The sequence below is a fragment of the Pristis pectinata genome, chromosome 1 (genome assembly GCF_009764475.1).
Source record: "Pristis pectinata isolate sPriPec2 chromosome 1, sPriPec2.1.pri, whole genome shotgun sequence".
In the NCBI taxonomy this organism is placed as follows: Eukaryota; Metazoa; Chordata; class Chondrichthyes; order Rhinopristiformes; family Pristidae; genus Pristis; species Pristis pectinata.
The window spans coordinates 107,307,690-107,331,542 of record NC_067405.1 but is presented as its reverse complement, the minus strand read 5'-3'; the positions used below and the strand labels follow the sequence as shown (position 1 = coordinate 107,331,542).

The window sequence follows — 23,853 nt, the reverse complement described above, 5'->3', positions numbered from 1 at the left end:
CTGTACCTCAGCACATGTCACAAAACTAAGCAATTCACCAGTGCTTTGCAAATCCTTGTTTCCTGGTTGTACTGTTTTCTATCTATAGATATAAAGCATTTGGTTCATGCCACCCAAAAGTACATTCCATATGACAAATATAGCAGCCATGTTGCATTATGTATTGAATGTGAGAACATTGAACCTTGCATGGTATTTTGAATAAATGCCTCTAATTGTATAATGCAAGTTTTGAAAAGAATTGTAGTATTACTATATTTACAGAAAATGAAAATCCCAATAGGTTTAAAGCTATGTGTAAATAATTGCACCTTTTATATATTTTAGTTTGGTAATGTATTTGATTGATCTTAGTAGAAAAATGTGATATGCATCTATCATCAATAATAGTTTATAAGTTATTCAAATAGTTAAATTTATAAATATTTATTCAAATAGTTAAATTTTGGGAGGTATTGTGTATGTGCCTATTTTGGTATATGTTAAAAATAAAATCATTTGTTTTTCATTGAGGCTCACTCAAAATGGTACTGAAAGGAAATATTTGAGAGTAGAAAATATTGCAGATAGTGAAACTTTGTAAGTAAAACTGAAAATGATACATATTCTTAGCAGGTTAGACATCCATCTGTGGAGAGAGAAACAGTTAACATTTCAAATCAATGATCTTTCATCAGAACTCTTAGGGGGAATGAAAAATATGGTTGGAGAATGCAGACAGTGGGGATATCTGGTCCATCTTGTATCACCCATTCTTGTATCTAAGGAACAATTTATTTTAAACAATATTTGCCAAAGATGCTTCCTTTCCTAATTTCTGGGAAAGCAGTACATCTGAAGTAACAAGTTTTGATATGACCATTAAGAGCAGCTAATTAGTTAAACTCCTTTTCAGAACGTGCATACATTTTGGTTTCAAGCTAACACAAGTACAAATCCAACTATTCACTCTGGTGGCCTGCATTCTTTGCAGAAAAGGGCAGTCTTCTACTGTTAGGTTGGCTCCTAGTTGATTGATGACCACCACAATGCGAGGTTTCTCCCTGCACAGATTGCTACTGTGCTGACTATGGCTTTAGCAGCCAGTTAACACCCACCCCAAAGCTCAGCAGCTGTCAAAGCTGCCATTTAAAATTACTATCTTTCTAAAAAATAAATACATTAAGTGCTTACATACACCACATATGATGCACCCTACAGTTCTACAGTCCCTTTTCAAATGTTTGACCTAGGGAATACTGGGCAATGTCTAAACTGGCTTGGTATCTAGAAGTATAATTTTCCCCTGTGTAAATGCTGGGAACTCTTGGCAAATTAATACTCTTCCAGGAAATTGGTGCTTGGATACTTAACCATAAAGTTGGGACCTTGGCATTTGCAGTGAGAGTCCTGAAAATTACTAGTGCTAAAGCTGAAAAAAAAAGCCTTGAAATGAATTTTAGGAGGAAAAATGAGGATAACAAATGTAACCCCATAGAAAAATGCTTGAGAGCATAAAGCTGAAGGGCGTGAGCCGATGAACAGTAATAGATCTTAAAACACAATTCTCCACAATTGCTCATGTATGTAGGTAAACCCACAAATTGTTGCAAGTATTTTCAATTTCATAAATTGTAACATTCTGTGCAAAATTACCAGAATGAAATAATTCAGCTACAGATGAAGTATCATCTTCCATTTTGGGTGGCCCAATGTGGAAAAATTATTAAAGCTCTTCCAAGTATACAACAACATTCATCCATTGATGCCTCATGTGGGGAAACTAATCTTGAAAAGAGACTTGAGATATTTCAACTTGAGCAGTGAAGTTTGAATGAAATGCATCAGTTGGTAAATGGTGATTTATGGAAACACTTGTATAAAGCTGTTGTAGCATAGAATGCCCTGCTAAATGAGTAGAGGCTGATACTACCACTTAAAGACTTGAATTGGAGTTAAGATTATGGGATAAAACTGATCATCATGGTAATTATCTATGATTTGCTCCAGTACTGACATATTGAGCAAGTGACTTCCTTCTGTGAAAATCAATGGAATGACTCATTACTATGTACATGTTTCTTGTTTATTTCCAGTTGTGTAACACTCAGTAATGACCACTTGCATAATATTTAAGTGAAGCAAAAGAATGTATGAGAAATATTTTAAGATTTCATAAGATCCGTAACATCAAATTACGATGAGATTTTCACTGTGTTAGTTTTGTATTGCAATACCCAAAAAATGATAAGAGCAGTAGAATATAAAATAGAGCAGGAGCTGCTGCAATATCATAGAAATTACTAACAATTCAATAAACTGTCTCCAATCAGAAAATGTGCTTTCTGTAGCTTTTTATTGAGTCATGTAATCATAACAAGAACCTTGCATTATTAGAATTGGTGTATTATTGTCACTTGTACCAAGGTACAGTGAAAAACTTGTCTTGAATACCATCCATATGGATCAATTCATTACACAGTGCATTGAGGTAGTATGGGGTAAAAACAATCACAGAATACAGATTAAACTGACATAGCTACAGAGGAAGTGCAGTGCAGGTAGACAATAATGTGCAAGGTCATAATAAGGTAGATTGTGAGGTCAAGAGTCCATCTCATCATATAAGGGAACCATTCAATAGTCTTATCACCATGGGATGGAAGCTGTCCATGAGCCTGATGGTATGTGCCCTCAAGTTCCTGTATCTTCTTTTATGGTGTGTGGCGACTCGCCGTTTAGTCGGGCGAACCGGCTCAGCAGTCGGGTCGCGGGGCATCGGAGCAATGAGGCCCAAGATGGCGGCGGGCCTTGTCTTTCCGAGCGACGGGGAGAACCCGCGCGCGGGAAAGTCTTTATGACGTAATACTTATGTCATTGCCGGTTTCATTGGGTGGGAACAGTCTCCCTTAAAGGGCCCACGCAAGGCGGGAAAATAAACCAGTTCTTGTTCGGCAATCCTCCGACTAGCGTCTTGTTTTATTCCGCGGTAGCAACCGCTACATTGGTGACCCCGACGGTCCAAACGGCTTTTGGACCCGCGCAATGGACGGCAGTGCAGCAGCCAACGCAGTGGCCCTCAAGCTGCCCACCTTTTGGACACTTCGGCCCAGTGTCTGGTTTGACCAGGCCGAAGCGCAATTCCACCTTCGGCAGATCACCTCCGACTCCACGAAGTACTACCATGTGGTTAGCTCTCTGGACCAAGAGACAGCTGCCCAGGTTGGAGACTTCATCCAGTCGCCTCCGGAGGAAGATAAGTACCCGGCTTTCAAAGACCTTTTGATTAGGACCTTCGGCCTCTCCCGTCGTGAGCGTACCGCCCGCCTGCTTCATCTGGATGGCCTGGGGGACAGATCCCCATCTGCCCTAATGAATGAGATGCTGGCATTGGCTGAGGGACACAAGCATGCCTGATGTTCGAACAGGCCTTCCTCGAACAGCTCCCCGATGACATCCACTTGTTGTTAGCTGACGCCGACTTCAGCAACCCCCGTGAGGTGGCCGCCCGGACAGATGTTCTGTGGAGGGCCAAGCGCGAGAGCGGTTCGTCCGTCAGTCAAATCACCAGGCCGCGAGCCCAACGCCCGCCTCGCCCGGCCCCAGCAACCGAGCAGCCACGCCCCAGGAACGCAGACGACGACACGGGTGACCAGCTGTGCTTCTACCATCAGAGGTGGGCTGCGGAGGCCCGTCGATGCCGCCCACCCTGCAAGTTTCAGGGAAACGCCAGGGCCAGCCGCCGCTGATGGCTACGGTAGCTGGCCACCGACAGAGCCTCCTCTTCGTTCAGGACAAGAAATCTGGACGGCGTTTCCTCATTGATACTGGAGCGGAGGTCAGTATTTTGCCCCCGACCGGCCGCGACACTCGTGCCAGGCCACCAGGTCCTCTACTCAATGCCGCCAACGGTACAACGATACGGTCTTTCGGCACCTGTACACTTCAATTACAATTTGGCGGCAGCCGTTTTACCTGGACCTTTACCCTTGCCACCGTCGCCCGACCACTCCTAGGAGCCGATTTCCTTTGGACCCACAACCTGTTAGTCGACCTGCGAAGGAAGCGGTTAGTCCACTCTAGCACTCTCCAGACCTATCCCCTGGGAGAAATCACCCCACCAGCTCCGCGCCTGGACTCCATTTCCCTTTCTGGCGACAATTTCGCCAAGCTCCTAGCCGAATTCCCATCAATTTTGGCACATTCGTTTACAAATTCTAGGCCAAAACACGGGGTACGACACCATTACTACAGGGCCACCCCTTCATGCCCGAGCACGACGATTACCTCCAGACAAGCTCCGCCTGGCAAAGGAAGAGTTCCGTCACATGGAGGAGCTGGGGATTGTTCGCAGGTCAGACAGCCCCTGGGCCTCCCCCCTGCACATGGTCCCCAAAGCCACCAGAGGGTGGAGGCCCTGCGGCGACTACCGCAGGCTGAATGACGCCACCACCCCGGACCGCTATCCCATCCCTCACATCCAGGACTTCGCAGCGAACTTACACGGGGCCCGCATCTTTTCCAAAGTGGACCTCGTTAGGGGATACCACCAAATCCCGGTCCATCCGGATGACGTCCCCAAAACTGCAATTATCACCCCATTCGGCCTGTTCGAATTCCTTCAGATGCTATTCGGCCTTAAGAACGCCGCGCAGACCTTCCAGCGGCTGATGGACGCGGTAGGCCGAGACCTGGATTTCGTGTTCATTTACTTAGATGACATACTGATCGCCAGCCGTAACCGCCAGGAACACCTTTCCCACCTCTGCCAGCTGTATTCCCGCCTCCGCGATTTCGGCCTCACGATCAACCCGTCCAAGTGCCAATCCGGACTTGACTCTATCGATTTCCTCGGCCACAAAATCACCAGCGACGGGGCAACACCTCTACCCGCCAAGGTGGACGTTATCCGCCATTTTGCCCGCCCCGACACAGTCAAAGGCCTACAGGAATTCCTTGGGATGGTCAACTTTTACCATCGGTTCATCCCTGCAGCAGCCTGTATCATGCGCCCTCTGTTCTCGCTGCTGGCTGGTAAGGGCAAGGACATCACCTGGACTGACGAGGCTGCGGCTGCTTTCGTTAAGGCCAAAGACGCCCTGGCAGACGCCACGATGCTTGTACACCCTAGGACTGACGTCCCGACTGCCCTCACGGTAGACGCGTCCAACACCGCAGTGGGTGGGGTACTGGAACAGCTACTCGAAGGCCGCTGGCAACCCTTGGCATTTTTCAGCAAGCACCTTAGACCGCCCGAACTGAAGTACAGCGCTTTTGATCGGGAACTTCTAGCACTGTATCTGGCGGTCCGGCATTTCCCATACTTTCTAGAAGGCAGGCCTTTCACCGCTTTCACCGATCATAAGCCTCTGTCCTTTGCCTTCTCCAAAGTCTCCGATTCCTGGTCCGCTCGTCAGCAGAGACATTTATCCTACATTTCCGAATTCACAACTGACATCCAACATGTCTCCGGAAAGGATAATGTCGTTGCTGATGCACTTTCCAGACCAACCATCCACAACCTATCCTTGGGTGTCGACTACACGGCCCTAGCTGACGCACAGCAAGCCGACGACGAACTGCCCAGCTACAGAACCGCAGTCTCGGGTCTGCAGCTCCGAGATTTCTTGGTTGGTCCAGGTCAGCGGACCCTACTTTGCGATGTTGCGACTGGTCAGCCCCGCCCTATAGTCCCTGCAGCCTGGCGGAGACGCGTTTTTGACTCGGTACATGGGTTGGCGCACCCGTCCATCAGATCTACCATCCGACTGGTCGCCAGCAAGTTTGTCTGGCATAGCCTGCGCAAACAGGTCAGTGAGTGGGCCAGGACTTGTCCGCACTGCCAGACGTCAAAAATCCAGCGACACACCAAGGTCCCACCACAGCAGTTCGAGCCTACCCGTAGGAGGTTCGACCACATACACGTCGACCTCGTGGGCCCTCTGCCGGTTTCAAGAGGAGCCCGGTACCTCCTTACCATCGTGGACAGGTTCACGAGGTGGCCTGAGGCAACCCCCCTGACTGACATCACAACTGATTCCTGCGCCCGGGCACTGCTCACAACTTGGGTCTCACGTTTTGGTGTTCCGGCCCACATCACTTCAGACAGAGGCACCCAATTTACTTCCAGTCTCTGGGCTGCATTAGCGAACCTGCTAGGGATGCAGCTGCACACCACCACGGCCTACCATCCTCAATCAAACGGGTTGGTGGAACGTTTTCACCGCCATCTGAAATCAGCCTTGATGGCCCGCCTGAAGGGTCCTAACTGGGTTGACGAGCTGCCTTGGGTCCTGCTCGGCATACGCACTGCCCCCAAAGAAGGCCTCCGCGCTTCGTCAGCTGAGCTTGTGTACGGGGCGCCCCTAGTTGTCCCCGGGGATTTCATACCTGCCCTTCGGGACCAAGGGGAACAACCCCCAGCAGTCCTGCAAAGACTGCACGAGAAGCTTGGCAACTTGGCCCCGATTCCCACCTCACGGCACGGTCAAGCCCCATCCTGCCAGCCCAAGGAACTACGGGACTATAAGTTTGTTTTCGTTCGCAGGGGCACACCTCGGGCGCCATTGCAACGACCATATGAGGGACCGTTCCGAGTCATACGGAATAACGGATCCACCTTTATTTTGGACATTGGAGGCAGGGAACAGGTTTTCACGGCGGACCGCCTCAAACCGGCCCATTTGGATCTGCAACAACCTGTCGAGGTTGCAACGCCGCGACGCAGAGGCCGCCCCCCTAAGCGGCAGCTGGCACAGCCCACGGACCTTGGGGACTGTATTGCCGGTTCTGGTGGGGGGGTTGTGTGGCGACTCACCGTTTAGTCGGGTGAACCGGCTCGGCAGTCGGGTCGCGCGGCGTCGGAGCGACGAGGCCCAAGATGGTGGCGGGCCTCGTCTTTCCGAGCGACGGGGAGAACCCGCGCACGGGAAAGTCTTGATGACGTAATACTTACGTCATTGCCGGTTTCATTGGGCGGGAACAGTCTCCCTTAAAGGGCCCGCGCAAGGCGGGAAAATAAACCAGTTCTTGTTCGGCAATCCTCCGACTAGCGTCTTGTTTTATTCCGCGGTAGTAACCACTACAGGTGCATCAATAAAAGTTGGTGAGTGTCAAGAGGACATGCCAAATTTCTTGAGCCTCCTGAGGAAGTAGAGGCACTAGTGAGCTTTCTTGGCTGTGGCGTCTATGTGATTTGACCAGGGCAGGCTGTTGGTGATGTTCACTCCCAGGAACTTGAATCTCTCAACCCTCTTGACCTCAGCACCATTGACGTAGGCAGGTGCATGTGCACCGCCCCCTTTCCTGAAATCAATGACCAGCTCTTTTGTTTTGCTAACATTGAGGGAAAAGTTGTCATGACACCATGTCGCTAAGCTCTCTATTTCCTTCCTGTACTCCGACTCATCATTATTTGAGATATGGCCCACTACAGTGGTATCATCTGCAAACTTGTAGATGGAGTTAGAGCAGAATCTGGCCACGCAGTCTTGAGAGTATAGGGAGTAGAGTAGGAGGGTGAGGACGCAGCCTTGTGGGGCACCAGTGTTGAGAATAATCATGCTGGAGGTTTTGCTGCCTATCCTCACTGATTGCGGTCTGTTGGTCAGAAAGTCAAGGATCCAGTTACAGAGGGAGGTGTTGAGTCCCAGGTCTCGGAGTTTGGTGATGAGTTTGCTTGGAATTGTAGTATTGAAGGTGGAGCTGTAGTCAATAAACAATAGTCTAACGTAGGTGTCTTTACTGTTCAGATGCTCCAGAGATGAGTGTAGGGCCAGGGAAATGGCGTCCACTGTAGACCTGTTTTGGCAGCAGATGAATTGCAGTGGGTCAAGGTTTTCCAGGAGGCTGGAGTTAATGCGTGCCATGATTAGTCTCTTGAAGCACTTGACGATGGTGGATGTCAGAGCCACCGGGCGGTAGTCATTAAGGCATGTTACCTTGTTTTTCTTAGGTACCAGGATGATAGTGGTCTTCTTAAAACAGATGGGAACCTCAGATTGAAGCAGGGAGAGGTTAAATATGGCTGCAAATATCCCTGCCAGCTGACCTGCACAATATCTGAGTACACGGCCAGGGACATCATCCAGGCCAGATGCTTTCTGCGGGTTCACTTTCCAGAAGACTGATCTTGCGTCCTCAACGGTGAGCATGGGTTCAGGTTCATTGGAGGTTATCAGGGTGGGTGGTGACAAACCAATCCCCTTCTGTTTAAAACGTGCATAGAATGCGTTAAGCTCATCAGGAAGGGATGCGCTGTTGTTGGCGATGCTGCCCGACTTCATTTTGTAGCCCGTTATAGTATGTAAGCCCTGCCACAACTGACGGCTGGTCTGGGACTCGATCTTGGACTGGTATCGTCTCTTGGCATCTGATAGCTTTACGGAGGTTGTATTTCAATTTCTTGTAAAGATCAGGGTCACCTGATTTGAATGCTGCAGTCCTCGACTTCAGTAGGGAATGGATCTCCTGGTTCATCCATGGTTTCTGGTTTGGGAACACCTGTATTGTCCTCAACACACTTGCTGATAAAGTCTGAGATGGTAATGACATACTCATCTAGACCAGCAGCTGAGTCTTTGAACTTGGACCAGTCCACTGACTCAGAACAGTCGCATAGAAGGTCATCTATTTCCTCAGACCAGCACTGTATGACTTTCTGTACTGGATCCTCCTGCTTCAGCTTCTGTTTGTATGCAGGGAGAAGGAGCACAGCCTGGTGATCTGATGTACCAAAGTGAGGGTGGGGGTTGGCTCGGAAGGCATCTTTGGTTGTATAGTAATGGTCAAGGGTATTTGGGCCCCTGGTGGGACAGGAGACATGCTGGTAGTATTTTGGTAACACACTCTTGAGGTTGGCTTGGTTGAAGTCATCTGCAATAATGAAGAAAGCATCGGAGTATTCTGTTTCAAGGCTGTTGACCACAAGAGTATAGCTCATTGAGTGTAAGCTTCATGTCCATCAGGGGTGGGATGTAGACTGCCACCAGGATAGCTGAAGTGAACTCCCGTGGCAGGTAGTTAGATATTCCAGGCTGGGTGAGCAGGAGCTCGCCAGGACCATCACGTCTGAGCACCACAAATTATTGATTGAGAACCAGAACTCCCCGCCTCTGGCTTTGCCCGAGGACACTCTACGACACAGTCAGGTGAAGCAGGTGTAAGCCATTATGGCCAGCTTATGACAATAAAACTGATAAAAAAAATTTACTGATTTACATTGAAACATTTCCTGTTAATCATTGCTTCATAAATTAAAGCTTGACTTGGCAAATTAAGAAATAACGGACAGCTTGAACAGTAACACAATCACTGAATCAACAGAGTAGCCTACCTTCTTGCTGGGCTTTCATTGACAAAACAGTGCTGGGTAGAAAGCAAATGTATATAATGGAAGAATAAATATGATTTCCTCACTGCTTACTTTGGAGGAGGGGGTGGGAAATTACATGAATGTAGTTTGTCCACTCTGCAGTAGACAGTGAAAGAAAATGCTGCTCAAATGTTAAGCAAACATTTAAAATACATGCCAAAGAAGTGAACAAAATATATCAGTAGGTTTAAAAAAACTCATTGTGTGGCGGAAAATAGTTACGTTCCTTGCTTTCTGATGTTCAAGAATACAAAATCAATGCTGGGTCAATGTGTAAATTGATTTTGAATGACTTGACGTTCGACAGCATCTCAATTTAATTATTTCCTGACTTCCCCAGCCGCTACAACATTCTTTGATTTTAAATGAATCCCCTTCTATCTTTATAGCTGTTTGCTATTTGCTTTCTTTGTATTTCATAGAATTGTACAACATGAAACAGGGCATTTGGCCCAACCTGCACCCTGAGCAGTGGACAGCCTTCCATTCTAATTCCATCTCCCAGCAATTGGTCCATAATCTTCTAAAGGCAATTCACATGCTCATCTAGACATTTCTTAAATGCTGTTGCAACCCCGCTTCAACCACGCTCTCAGGCTGTGCATTCTAGGTACTTACCACTCTCAGGGTGAAGAAAATCCCCCTCATCCCCTCTAAATCTCTCCCCTTTTCCCTTAAATCTGTGTCCTCAGGCTTTGTCCACCTCTGATATGGGAAGAAGTTTCCAGCAGTCTGCTCTATTTATACCCTTAATAATTTTGTATACCTCAGTCATGTCCCCTCTTAACCTCCTCTGTTCCGGGGGGAACAGACCTAGCTTCTCCCGTCTCTCCTTCAAACTGAACTACTCCATCCCAGGCAACATCCTGGTGAATCTCGTCTGTACCCTCTCCAGTGCGATACCACGTTGACCAGAACTGTACACAGTACTCCAGCTGGGGTCTGACCAAAGTTTTATAAAGTTGGAACATAACCTCCATACTTCTCTGTTCAATGCCCTGATTAATGAAGAACAGTATCCCATATGCCTTCCTAACCATGTTACCTACTTGCATTGCTAATTTCAAGAATCTATGGACATACTCTGAAGTTCCTCTGTTTCTCAATATTCCCTAAGACCTTACCATTAATGGTGTATATCCTAGCCTCATTCATATTACCAAAATGCATCACCTTACTTTTGTCTGAATTAAACTCCATCTGCTATTTTCAGCCCATTTCACTAATACTTCAATAACTCTCTGTAGCCTAAGACTAGCTTCTACACTATCGACAACTCTGCTAGTCTTCATGTCATCCATGAACTTGCTGATCATGCTTCCCACATCTACAGCAAAGTCATTCATGTATATAACAAACAGCAAGGGTCCCAGCACTGATCCTTGTTTTGTATGAATTGTTACGCATTGATTTTATTTCATCTTTTTCCTTAGATGCTGTTGTGCTGAACAGAAGTAACATTAAAATTAATTCTCTTTTTCTTTTTTCCTGTTCAACTTCACCTCACAAAGCCAAAAAACAAAATCCAGAACAATTCACTTAAAGTAGTTTATATATGCCATCAGGAAATAAAATAGTCCAGGATAAAATTAAAACAAATATTACTTGCAGATCGACAAAATAAAAAAAAATCAAAATTGTCAGAGCACTTTCATCCTCCTCAAAATTCAGCACCACTTTGCCTATTGTCACCTCATCCCAGTCCTCACAAACCTACATGGATTTTGTGTATCCAACCCAGAAGATTTAAAATAGATTTTACATCACTGATTCAACTATAAGAAGAAAAGGAAAGACTCAAGACCTCAGAAGGATTGTCACTGAGGAACTTTGCCCTGACAGAGTTGATACTGGACTTGGCTCTTGAAGCCAGAAGTGGGGCTGCATGGGGCATGTTACAGATCCTGTCTAAGCAATGATGGAGATATTCAGTAAAGATTGACAGCACCTGCTAACTTTTACCTGAAGGGAGCTGCTAACGTTAGTTTTTTAAATTGTACCTCGATGTGTAAATAGTTTGTGGGAGATTCAAAAGCAGTGAATGCAACAATTCTGTTTATGATAGCAGAGAAAATGAATGAGATGAATACAGACCAGTAGGTCTAACAATATTTGTGAGCATTTAGAATCCATAATTCAAGATGAAATTCATGTACATTTACATCAAATACAGTCAAACTTACTATAAGAACTGTCATATTTGACAAATTTTAGCATTTAAACAAAAACTGTTGATGAGCAAGAGCATTTGGTGAGTTGCAGGAGTGGGAGGATGACATTTTGAGAAGAGATTCAATTATTATTTGCTGCACATAAATAAAATAAACTCTTACACTATATTGAGGGTCTTCACTTAACTCCTTTACACACTTTAAAGTTGCCAAGTGTCAACTGACCAATCCTTCAAGGTTTGGGGTTCAGCCTTCGTGCAATGCATTTTCTGAGGTTAGAACTGAACTCGCATATCCCTTGGCATTGAACTCAGGCACACCAACTTTGTATGAAACTTCTCGTTCTGCTTATCTATTGGTCGTCTTCTATGGGCAGGCTTATCATAGACATTGTCCCTGAGTCCTCTTTCAAAGGACAAGTATATGCCCTTCCCCCTCCAGGATTCTGGGCACATGGGCTACCATTTTTTCTCAACCTGACATCATCCTTCCTGCGTCCACTTGCATGCCATATGGTAATATTTAAATTGTGTCCTTTGTCAATATCTGAGCAATCACATTTCATCCTACCAGCCTACGTATCCAACACATTATTCTCCGCCATTTCTGCCATCTCCAACAGGACCCCACTACTAAGCATATCTTCCCCTCCCCACCCCTTTCTGTCTTTCGCAGGACCGTTCTCTCCGCGACTCCCTAGTTCACTTCTCCCCCTCCCCCACCCACTCCACTCCAACCCTGGGAACTTTCCACTGCCTCCGCCATAGAAGCAACACCTGCCCCTGTATCACCTCCATCCAGGGACACAAACAGTCCTTTCAGATGAGACAGACATTCACCTGCACCTCCCTTAATATCATCTACTGCATTCGGTGTTCCAGTTGTGGCCTTCTCCACATTGGTGAGACCAAATGCAGATAAGGTGACTGTTTCGCAGAACACCTGCACTCTGTCCGTAACTGCAATCAGCATCTCCCCATTGCCAATCACTTCAACTCCCCCTCCCACACTATTACAGATATATCAGTCCTCAGCCTCCTCCACTGCCAGGAGAATTCCAAGCACAAACTGGAGGAACAGCACCTCATTTTCCGTCTTGGAACATTGCAGCTTAACAGCATAAACATTGAATTCTCCCGCTTTAAGTAATCCCCACACCCCTCCCCGCCCCAAACATGCTGCTTCTTCCCTTTCCAAGCCTATCTCTCTTTTTTCTACCCCCTCTTTTTCTCTCCTTACCTTTGACCCATTCCCCGGTGAATCTGCTCTCCTCCCCTCCCCCGCACCTGTCTATCACTGTCTCTTACCCGCATCTACCTATCACCACCTTGTGCCTACCCCGCCTCCCCTCTTTTGTCCACCTATCACTGCTTTTCCTTCCTATATATATTGGGCTTCCCCCTTTCTGATCTTCAGTCCTGACCCGAAACGTTGAACACCTGCTTTTCTCCATGGATGCTGCCTGGCCTGCTGAATTCCTCCAGCATCATCGTGTTTTTCATCTGAGCAACCAACTGACTCTTGCTTCATCTGATGGGATATCTTCTTTCTCTTCTAGATGCAAAAGCTTAACTGTGTGCTGTTGGCCAAGTGCAATTGCTTAACTAGCTGCATGAAGAAAAGTGCAAGGGGAGGTGGGGATGGAATGAAATTTAGAAGTATCTGCTGACATAATTTTTAAATCGGAAGACAATGAGAGAAAGGGGAAAACAGTTATTAATATGTTTTCATCTTGTCTAGTCTCTGTGACTGCTATGATAATTGCTTCTGCCACCATAGCAACAAATGCATGGATTTTTCCTATTTTTTCTGCTTTGGTAGTCAAGTAAAATAACTAAGTTTAGCTTCCATATCAAGAAGAGATCACATGATCCAAGCACTGATTTCCTGGCAGAGCAGGAATTTGCTGAGATTCCCCAGAATTTACATGATCGCGCCTGACACTGAAACGTAGCAGCAATGCTGCATGACACAAGTATTTTCCAAAGATTAAACTAAATCATCAAATCTCATTGAAGAAAAGCAAAGAATTCACATGGTGAACTGATGCTGGTGTACATGGTTTACCAACAATCTGCTGCTGTTTCCTGTGTTTGTGTCCCACTTTGTGCAAGAGAGATGAAGTCTTTTGTGACTTTGTTGCAGCGTTTTGGAATCCTGTGCCTGTCATGTGAAATAGTTGACAGTGTGTGAAACCTCAGAATTGTGCATCATAGTGGTGCAGTAGCACTAAGTATTTCCTTTCTGATGGAGATTCTGATGTTGGTGATGTAGGTGTATTAAATTTAGCAGTGCGCAAGGTGAATGATGCATTTGGTTGGGGGAAGGAGATATAACAGTGTCTAAATTGACCTTGATCATGTGGGTAAGTTAATTAAACTTTCATTGGAACTGCATGCAAGTCTTTGTCATTTGATCTGTGTAAACATATCCCACTACTGCTGAGGTGTTTGGAGGACTTCGACTTCCCCTGACTATAGAAGATGCCTGTCCTTCTCTGCATTCACTCATGCTTCTAGATCTGGCACCATCGGTCAATTATGATTTTAGAAATAGCTCTGAACTGGCTTCCACATCATTGCAGCTGCTAAACATGTCCCTTTTGAGAGCTACAGGCCTGAGTTGATAACAGGAAAAACAAAAAAAAAATTGCAGGTACCGGAAATCTAACATTAAAACAGAAGATTCTGCAAATACTCAGCAGATCGGGCAGCATCTGTACAGAGAAAAAAAATTACTATTTAAGGCCAATGTCTTTTCATCAGAATTATTGAATTTGATTAATGCTGATAATTTCTAATTGGTAGTACTCTTTCTTGCTGATTTTAAGTTTGTAGATCTAAACCCTCCAGTGTGAGTAATGATCTTGGCCGACACTTAAGCATTGAGAGAATTCTGCATTACAAGGAACGTTTTTCAAAGAAGTTAAACTAAATCATCATAAGCTGTTGAAAAGAGCATGGAATTCACATTGTGCCCTAGCCACCAATGGCATATTGTCTGGCCATTCATTAATTTGCCTTTTATAGTAACGTGCTCTGCAAATTCTCCACTCATTCACCGGTTGTTTATGTCATTGCTCTCTGTGGAACCTCAAACCGATCGGTTGCCATATTTACCTAAAAAGAAAGGCACCGGCTGTGGAAAGAATTGGGGCCCTTTTTTATATGAACATGGTCTTGATTTATAAAATTAGATTTCCATCAGAATATCTGAATTATATGCATATTTTCTTTCCAAATGAAGTCCAGAGTACCTTTCTACTGTGAGAATAAAATCTGTAAATTGTTACTTACTTAAATTTAACCGATGTTGCTTGAGTTCATAATAGAATACTGCCTCCTTTTTTTTTGAAAGTTTAATGTAACATTGAAGTTCATTACATTCCATACGGTGCCTTGTATTATTTAATCGTTGAAATTTAAATGTTCCTTGGAAAGTATTCCTGAAACAAACAGTTGTGTGATTTGATGCAGATAAATTAAGTCATTATATGTGCCAATTTGCCTCAGAAGGCAATCAAAGATAAAATTAAATCTCTTAAGCATTTTTCACCAGTTTCACGTCTGAATAAAAATTCATAAAGAATATGAAAAATGAGGTGTCATTAGAGCTACAGGATTCATGGGGATTTTATATGAAGCCTGTTTAATCAGAATAGCACAGCCATTAATATTCATAAAGTCAGCTTGAATACAAATGACAGTAGTAGGAAGCCCAGATTTCATATGTTTTCACAGGGTGAATATATTAAATGAAGCTTAAAAAAAATTGGTGTATTGTTTAAATTAAAGGACCATGGAATTTTAGTAGTAGTTGTCAAAAATGAAATTAGAACTTTTTGCAATGATATGATTATAGCAATTTAATGTTTCCCATAGACTTCAAATGCATTTCAGTAAGATTATAAGCTAGAAGTATGAATATTTCCTGTGTGAGGTATGATAAAAGAAAGATTCAATGCCTTTCATAACATGAATGATTAATAGTGTACTGCAAGCTTCAGGAAGACATTCTCAAGAAGAAAATCGAGACATTCTAGGTTTAAAAATAACTACAATGAATATATCTTTGAAATTTATTTTAGTTACAGTGATTAAAAATTTCTGAGGTTAAGTATTGTGTATAATTCTATTTCTAACAACATTCTTTCACCGAATTGATTGTGATTGCTTAATGAGCCTATTTGTGACATATCTCCCTGGAACAAAAAGTGTGTTGATGAAATATATTGCTGTATATGCTTAAATCAACCAGCAAGTAGAGGGTAAGAAGAAATTGTTTGAGTTGTGAATCTCCAGAACTTGTTGGTTAAGTTTCTTTGTTTTTTATTCCTGTGAAAATGTAAATCTTATCTTAGGCTTCTGTTATTTTTAAGAACTTGTTGGATTCATAAATGAGTAGCCCGTTAAACCTTCTGACTAGCAGAACCCAAACTGATGAATCTTATTTCTATACCCAGTAAATATTTAGAAATGCCATCAATGTCAAACTTATTGTTTCTTTTCCTTCCTTCTCTCTCACCGTTCTTTCTTTGTCCTTGCTTCCCTTTTGGACCTGATTTGATTCTAAATTTACCCATTCTAATTTATCCCCCTCCTCAGTCCTTCCTTTCTCAATCTTTAAACTCAATGCTGCTGTTTGTGCAGCTCCTCCTTTGCTGTTGCCCTGTCCTTGATGCTGATTCCTACTCTCAATAATGCTTGAAGTAGTCTCCCCTAATTGAGACCCAGATATTATAATACAAGTGCCTAAAAGGTTTGCCTCTGGGTTAATGTACTGATCAGTGTTACTTGTTTCTTCATTGTAACTTTAAATAAAATTGCATGTTGAGTTGAAGGAGATTAAAAAGGGGTAACTTTCAAATGTCATTTTCACATGTCATTAACATTCCACCTTCAAATGTTATTTTCAAGTTTAGTTTTGTAATGCTTTATGGAATTTCTTTGAATCTTCCTCAGTTGTCTTATACGTAATCATTGAAGTATTCCAGTTTATTTTTTGAAAGTTAAAATGAAATCAATGGGCATCAAAGGGAACATGTTTCAATGATTGGAGTTGTGCCTCACCCTAAGGAAGATGTTTATGGTTGTTGGCACTCAATCATCCTAGTGCAGGCCACTGCTGCAGGAGTTCCTCAGGGCACTGTCCTAGGCCCAGTCATCCTAAGCTACTTCATCAATGGCCTTCCTTGCATCATAAGGTCAGAGGTATGGAAGTTCACTGATTGTACAAGATTCAATTCCAAATGCAATACCTCAGCAAATGAATCAGTCCATGCCTACTTTCAGCAAGACCTACACTAGATTCGGGCATGGGCTGCCTAGTGGCAAGTAACATTTGCTACTCAAGTGCCAAAGAATGACATCTCCAGCAAGATGGTCTCTAACCACCTATCCATGATATTCCAATAGCATTACAGTTGCTAAGTTCCCCACCATCAACATCCTGGGTATGTCACCATGAACTGCAAGAACAGGTCAGAGGCTAGATATCCTCTGGCAAATGACTCAACTCCTGACTCCCCAAAGCCTTTCCACCATCTACAAAGCACTGGTCTGGAGTGTGATAGAATAGTCTTTTTTTGTCTAGATGAGTGCAGCTATAACAACTGAAGAAGCTTAACATTATCCAGAACAAAGCAGCTCACTTGACCCCATCCACTACCCTAAATGTTTCACTCCCTCCAATATTGGTGCAGAATGACTACAGTGTTAACCATCTACAAAATGCACTGCCATTACTCATCTTGGTAAATCCAAACCTACAACATCTGCCATCACCTGTATATTCCACAAGGGTGGCAGTTGCTTGGGAACACCAGCACCTACATATTATCCTCCAAGTCTCAAGTCATCCTGGCTTGGAAATAAAGCACTGTTCCTTCGTCATCATTGAGTCTAAGATCCATCCACAATTTGGTGGTGGTAGAACTGGTGGAGCTGTTCAAAATTTCATCGCTGTCATTAGGAGTTGGGATTACCAGAGCCTAAGATGCCTGCCTACTGAGAGAAATGACTGCTGAGCTGTGCAGAGTATGCAATATGCTCCAGCCCCTGTCTGTAAATGATGATTTTCCACAGATGAGTTTTTTGGCCTAAAACAGGCTAATGAAGCAACTTTGGTTTATCCAGTTTTGCGAATCAATGCTCGGCTTTAAAAATGTACCTTAGGGTTGTTTCTAGGTCTGTCTCTTCATCTCTCATTCAGCTCCAAAATTCTAGCCATGACTTATTATTCCTGTCCTTGCAGAACTGCCTGCAGTTTCCTCCAGTTATAAAATACCTTGAAATTAATATACATGCTTCCACTTCTTAAATTCACCTCTTTGAGCGAATGCTCGCCTGGTTCTTCTGATGTCAACTTTGACTTGGTATGTATTTTGACTGATTCACATTTGAGATCCTGCAAAATTATGTTAAAAGTTCAATACAAATGCATATAGCTATAAGGTAGACCAATTTTACAGGAGTTTACATGCATTGACCTTTGTCAGCTGAAACAAAGGCAGAACCTGGAGATGCAAAAATAATATTCCTGTATGATGAGAATCATAAAATAATTCCAAGAGGATTTAAGGAGGAGGTTATTTGGCCCAAATCTGCCTCTTGTGTAAAATTATCCAATTAATTCCACTGCATTTTTGCCGTTGCCCAGTAATTTACTTTCTTTAAAGTAATTAATAAAACCTCTCTGCAAGCTGCAACTGGGTCTACTTGCAACTACCCTTCCAGGTGTTATATTTCAGATCACAACAACTTGCTGTGTTCTAAAAGAAATTCCTCTTGCTTATCATGTCTCCTCCAGCATTTTTGCTAGTCATCTTAAAGCTTTGGTCTTGGATCAGTTCTCTGCACTCATTGTATCTTTATGATTTTGAACAATTCCATGAAGACTTCTCTTAATCTTCTTTCCTCTCTGGAGAACAACTCCAGCACCTCCTGTCTTGCCATATTATTGAAGCCTATTATCCCTGGTATCATTCTAGTTAATCTGTTCTGCACCCTGTCCAAGGCTGTGCTATGCTTGTGTGTATGTAGAATTCTAGTAGGTTATCTAAAATCTAATCCATACTTCAACGATTTCACTTTGCTGGTTTGGTTTTCCGTAAGGCTAAGAGGGCTCGAAAATTGTAATATTTTAGTTCGTTGCCAAATTACTCTGTGAGTTTTCATGCAAAGCAACAATAAAGCTGAGCTGTGCTTTACAGGCGAATAATGTTTTTTTGTTCCCCAAATCTGTTTTTTATAAAGACATCCTAAATATATATATAACAAAACAGAACTCAGAAGAATTTAAAGTACGGCCAACTAGGCAAACAAGGTTTTTCCAATACTGGGAAAGATAAAAATATAATCTAAACATCACTTTGTTTTTCTCTCATATGTTCCCATGTAATTTCCCCAAATCCTGCAGTTTACATCATCGCTTGCCCTACATTGGGATTACGAATAGATGTCCCTTTGTCGTGGATTTTGCTCTCATTTAATTCCCTTTCGATCCCTTTTTTTCCCTCCACTTACTTAACTTCACTTGCCAGAACTAAGTTCCAAGCTTCCCTTGTTTCAAATACTTTAAACCAGTCTCTCGATTGCTAATTCGATGCTGGAATGGCCATTGTGTGTTTCGAGGAGAGACACCGAGGCAGAGGCCCAGAATTTGTAGTTGCAGTGACTCCAGAGCCATTGTTAATCTTTGAAACTCTCAACAGTGTTGGAACCCTCACAATTTTAAGTATTCTCACAGAGACTTAAAATTGGAAATCCAGAATTTGCCTGTTCCTCCACAGGGTGGACAGTTACAGCCAACACAAAGGCAATCAGCACAGACTAATTTTTTGTTCACAAACTATTCATGCTAAGAGAAGTAGTGGATGCAGATTCAGTTATAGCATTCAGAACAGAGCTGGATGACTATCTGAAAAGAAAAAAATTTGCAGGGCTAAGGTGCACAGGGGAGTGGGACCAGCTTTATTGCTTTCAGTACAAATTTGAGGGACTGAGTGTCTTCTCTGTAGTAATCATTCTGTGATTCTATGAAAAGCAACAAAAGGGAACCATTTATAGTGTTAGTAGCATTTGGTATAGGAGGAGAATTTATTTTTAATTATTTTGCAATATTTGGCAAGACCAGCATTTATTTATTCCACTTCTGAAACAGACACTCCATTCCAGCTTTGTCATGGGAAGAGATTACTGGGAGGATAGAGGTTTCAAGGATGTGCTCAAAGCCTTTTTGAAGAGGTGTAACATCCCTATTGACTCTTGGGAATCTCTGGCCCATGACCTCTCCAGTGGAGTAGGAGCATTCAGAATTATAGTAAGAATGTCGAGGCCATGCATCAGAGGCACACATAGGCCCTGTGTAAGTGCAGAAGGAGCATAGCACTTCACAATCAACCCACACACCCCGCTGACCACAACTTCCTATTTGTAGAAGAGTCTGTGGTTCCCATATTGCCCTCATTAGCCTTCTCAGAATCCACAGTGGAAGTAAGTCGTCCTCGTCCTGAGTTACTGCCTCAGAAATACATTTATTGTCTGCCCTTAATTCCCTTGACGATTTGATGGTGTGCCACCATGTTAAACTGCTGCCATCCTTCTAGTTAAGCTATTCCTACAATACTGTTAGATGGGGAAATCTAGGATTTAGATCTAGCAATGAAGACGTTAGGTGGTCTGCTGTATTATTAGAAAAAGGCCAAGTGAGCAAATGGTGGATCTTGTGGATGAAGTCATTTTTGATTGGAGTGATGAAGTCTTGTGAACTAAGCGTTAATGAACTGGAAACTGTGAGACCAGGATAGGCAGATGCACAGATGGTCTCAGTGTGTGCTATAATAACATCCACAAGCTTCTAAGGTTAATGTTACATCCAGACAATCTTGTAGAGGGCAGTTTTGAGAGAAAAAAGTGAAGGCCAGTGGTGTTTGATCTGGACCAGAAAGATGAAGTGATAGCTAAGTTCGCAGTGGAAGCAGAGAGATGAACAGAATTGGAAAGTGTGGCCACTTTATTTGGGTCGAGTAAAAAAAGATGGGAGGACTGGAGCAGCAAATAAGTCGAGATAAACAGAGGGTCAAAGACTGAATAGTGAGATCAAGATTGTGGATTTTCTGTGCATTACCTCTGACCTTCTATCTCGTTAACCTGAACTGTGCATAGTTTTCAAAATGTGGTCTGACGAAAGAATTTTATAGTTAGCTTATAACTTCTAACTCATGCTGTACTGTTTTAGTTTTATAATTCAAATTTCAAGGTGCTTTAAGTGCTGGTACTCTCAAAAGCTGTGCTATAAATGGTGAAAGAATTCTGTAACTTAGTCTCTGAGGATTTGTTCCAATTCATGTTTATTTAAAGGTGGACTAAACAAATAATTATTGAATCACCCATGCTTGCTACTTCATCGAAACAGCCATCTGGAGCTTGACGAATTTAAATGTTAACTTGTATAGTTAATCTATTACAGGAGGAAGGGTCTATCTGGAACACATTACAGTTTGCCTACAGTTGAATTAGGCTGCAAATGCAGAAAATGCATTGGAAACAAAATTAAAATGGGGTTCTCATTGCCTTGGAATTAAGTGTGCTGAATAATGTTTTTGTTTTATCTTTTATTGCTTTTGGAAGAAACTTGGAGCAATCTTGTATTTGTGTCATGTCACATCGGATTAGACTTGTCTGTAACTTCTGTGTGTTGCTATTGCTATTTTAATATTCTCAACAGTGGAAACACTGGCATCACTTCTCCAGTAGGTGGCAGTCTACTCATTTAAGCTGTGCACCTCAATAGGATGAACTGAGGATGTCAGTGTTTCTTGTAATTGCTCCCAGTCTATTTGTTGCTTACTTATGAATTAACTTGCATTTATTGAACTAAATCATTTCAATCATTTAATTACACCTGAGGAGCTGAACTATAATTGCCTGCAGCTAACCAGGATCTAATATGGCTTCAGCTGTATTAATTTGATGTTTACTTTTCTGAGTGCTAAAAGCATTAAAATGATTGCGCGATGGGATTACATTTTGTTAATTGCTGGCAATCATTAGCTTGGAAATGGTATTGAAGAAAGAGTGTACAATATAGAGGGATGAAAATTATGATTTATGTAATGAACAATAGGGCAGCCTGTCTTCTTTTAAAATGCCCATGAGATTATTAAAAATTGCTTTCTTTCTATGTCTTGGTATATTAAAATATTAAAAGACTGAAATTATTATTCACCTTTTTGTAGTTCTATATCTGCATTGACTGAGACATGCACAGTACATTTAATTAATGTAATAAAACACCTGCATTTCAGCTAATCCAAAAGTAAATGAGGAATGGAAGGAAAGATTGCCTGTTTCTTAGAAGCTCCATTGCAGACAATTGGAAATAGTAGAGCTAGACATTTCATTGGAAATTTTCTGCAAAGAATTCAATGTATTAGCATTTAGGTGAGAAGATAATGGAACATCATGAAATCTCAGCACTTTTTGGATTGTAACAATCATGATCTATGTAACTTTTCTGCTAACTTTATGCAAATATAATGTTTTCACTCTTTTTAAAATGAAACCAACTGAAGCAATTTCAGTTAAATGTCCCAATCCATTATACTATGATTTGTACCATTTTTGTAGCTGATCCATAAGATAATGTCTTCAAAAAAAGACTTGCATAAATGTGACACCTTTCAAGACCTCTCCAAGCACCGTTTTACTGATCATGATCGAGGGATAAATGTTGGTGGTAGGACAGGAATAATTCCCATGTTCTCCTTTAAAATAATCTAGTGGGCTCTTTTACGTTGATGTAAGAAAGCAGGTGGATGCTTGGTTTAAGGTGAAATCTCCAACTGTATTATTCCCTTAGTACAGCACTAGCTCAGGTTTTAGTGCTCAAGTTTCTGTAGTGGGATTTCCACTCCCAATCTTTTGACTCCAGACAAAGTGTACTATCAACTGGGCCATACTAAAAGGTAAAGTAATGTAAAAAGATTGAAACTGTGAAAATTCACATGTCTATGGAATGTGGTATTTAATTCTCTATTATTCACTTTTGTTTCTTGAGTGCACATCTAGTATACTACTTCTGGCGTTTGGTGCCATTTCCCAACGAAAGCTCAACATGATATTGTTAAAAAAAAAGTCAGATAAGAGACACAAAAAATCCTGACTGAAACTCTGTGGTTGAAAAGGTATTCAAACAGTAGAATTAAAAAGAAAGTTTAATTGCTCTATGATTATAAATTATAAGTTGTTCTATGAATACTGCTTTTATTTGAGCTGAAATATTTTAATTGCTGTATTTAATTGTTGGACAATAGGTTTTTAAGCAATTCTAACAAATGTGGCATTACTAGTTTTTTGAATCTTTTTCGTTACCGCTTCTCTTTGCAGCTCAGAAAATATGGAAGAAAGAACAAGGTCACAAAGAGATCAAAATACTGAAATACAAATGAAAGGTTGGTAAAAGATAGATCTGTTATTGCTGAATTATTATCAGTGTTAAAAATATTTGTCCTCTGCCTTTTTCCCCTTTTTCAAATAAATGATTATCTCAAGGAAAACAATAAAGGTTATGGACAAAATAGTTGGAAAAGAATGCCTCCTATTTTGAGGTAGTTTTAAAACAAATTTGATCTCTATAGTTTTATCTCCATTGCCTTTTTATGGATAATTATGATTAAAAAAGCAGTGTTGGATATAATTGATGTTTGTTTCATAAATGTGCCTATGATTTAATTGCCCTTTAACAGCAAATTGTTCTGAGATCTTGTGTTAAAATATCTTTTAATGTTTTATTGTTGTACAACATAATGTGAAAAATTTAGATAGGGAAAATATCTGCCAGAAGTTATAATGATCTAAACTGTTACGTGTACCTGTTATTCTGAACTAAAATATAAGGGAGATTGAAGGTATTGCAGAGAGAAAACATGAGAAGTTACTAATGTCAAAAGTCAGAATCAGTGAACAACACTGGATAGATTGGGACTTCAGAGCTTCAAACACAGGCATTTGGAGGGTGATCTCATAGACATGCATAAGCTTGTTAAAGAGTAAATTTAAATTTAAATTTTATTTACAGCATGGTAACAGTATGTAAGAACATTGACAGGTTAAATTATGGAAATAGAGCTAGGCAACAGAGGTTCAAAACAATAAAATGGGATTTAAAGGCTGTTATCAGTATTGTTTTTCTCAGAGTGATTAACATGTTGAATTAAGCTTCTGGATACATGAGTGAAGAAAAATCTGGTAGTTAAAAGAAAATGACTGAGTGCCTCTGTGGAAGCACGTTAGGATTTGTCTGCATTAATTAACATGGGCCAATTGGCCT

At 42.2% G+C, this 23,853-nt stretch overlaps 1 protein-coding gene across 4 annotated transcripts in view; it reads left to right on the top strand.

Annotated features, from left to right (window-relative positions):
* mipol1 (mirror-image polydactyly 1) overlaps positions 1-23,853 on the top strand; it is a 225,614-nt gene that overhangs the window by 42,825 nt on the left and 158,936 nt on the right. For 3 of the 4 annotated variants that reach the window (XM_052033337.1, XM_052031773.1, XM_052032565.1), the window contains one exon: positions 22,911-22,975. In XM_052033337.1, coding sequence (XP_051889297.1) covers positions 22,921-22,975 — 55 coding nt within the window. In that variant the 5' untranslated portion in view covers positions 22,911-22,920. Of the gene's footprint in view, positions 1-7,994; positions 8,125-22,910; positions 22,976-23,853 lie in introns of those variants that run through there. The other variant, XM_052031007.1, reaches the window with a different exon arrangement.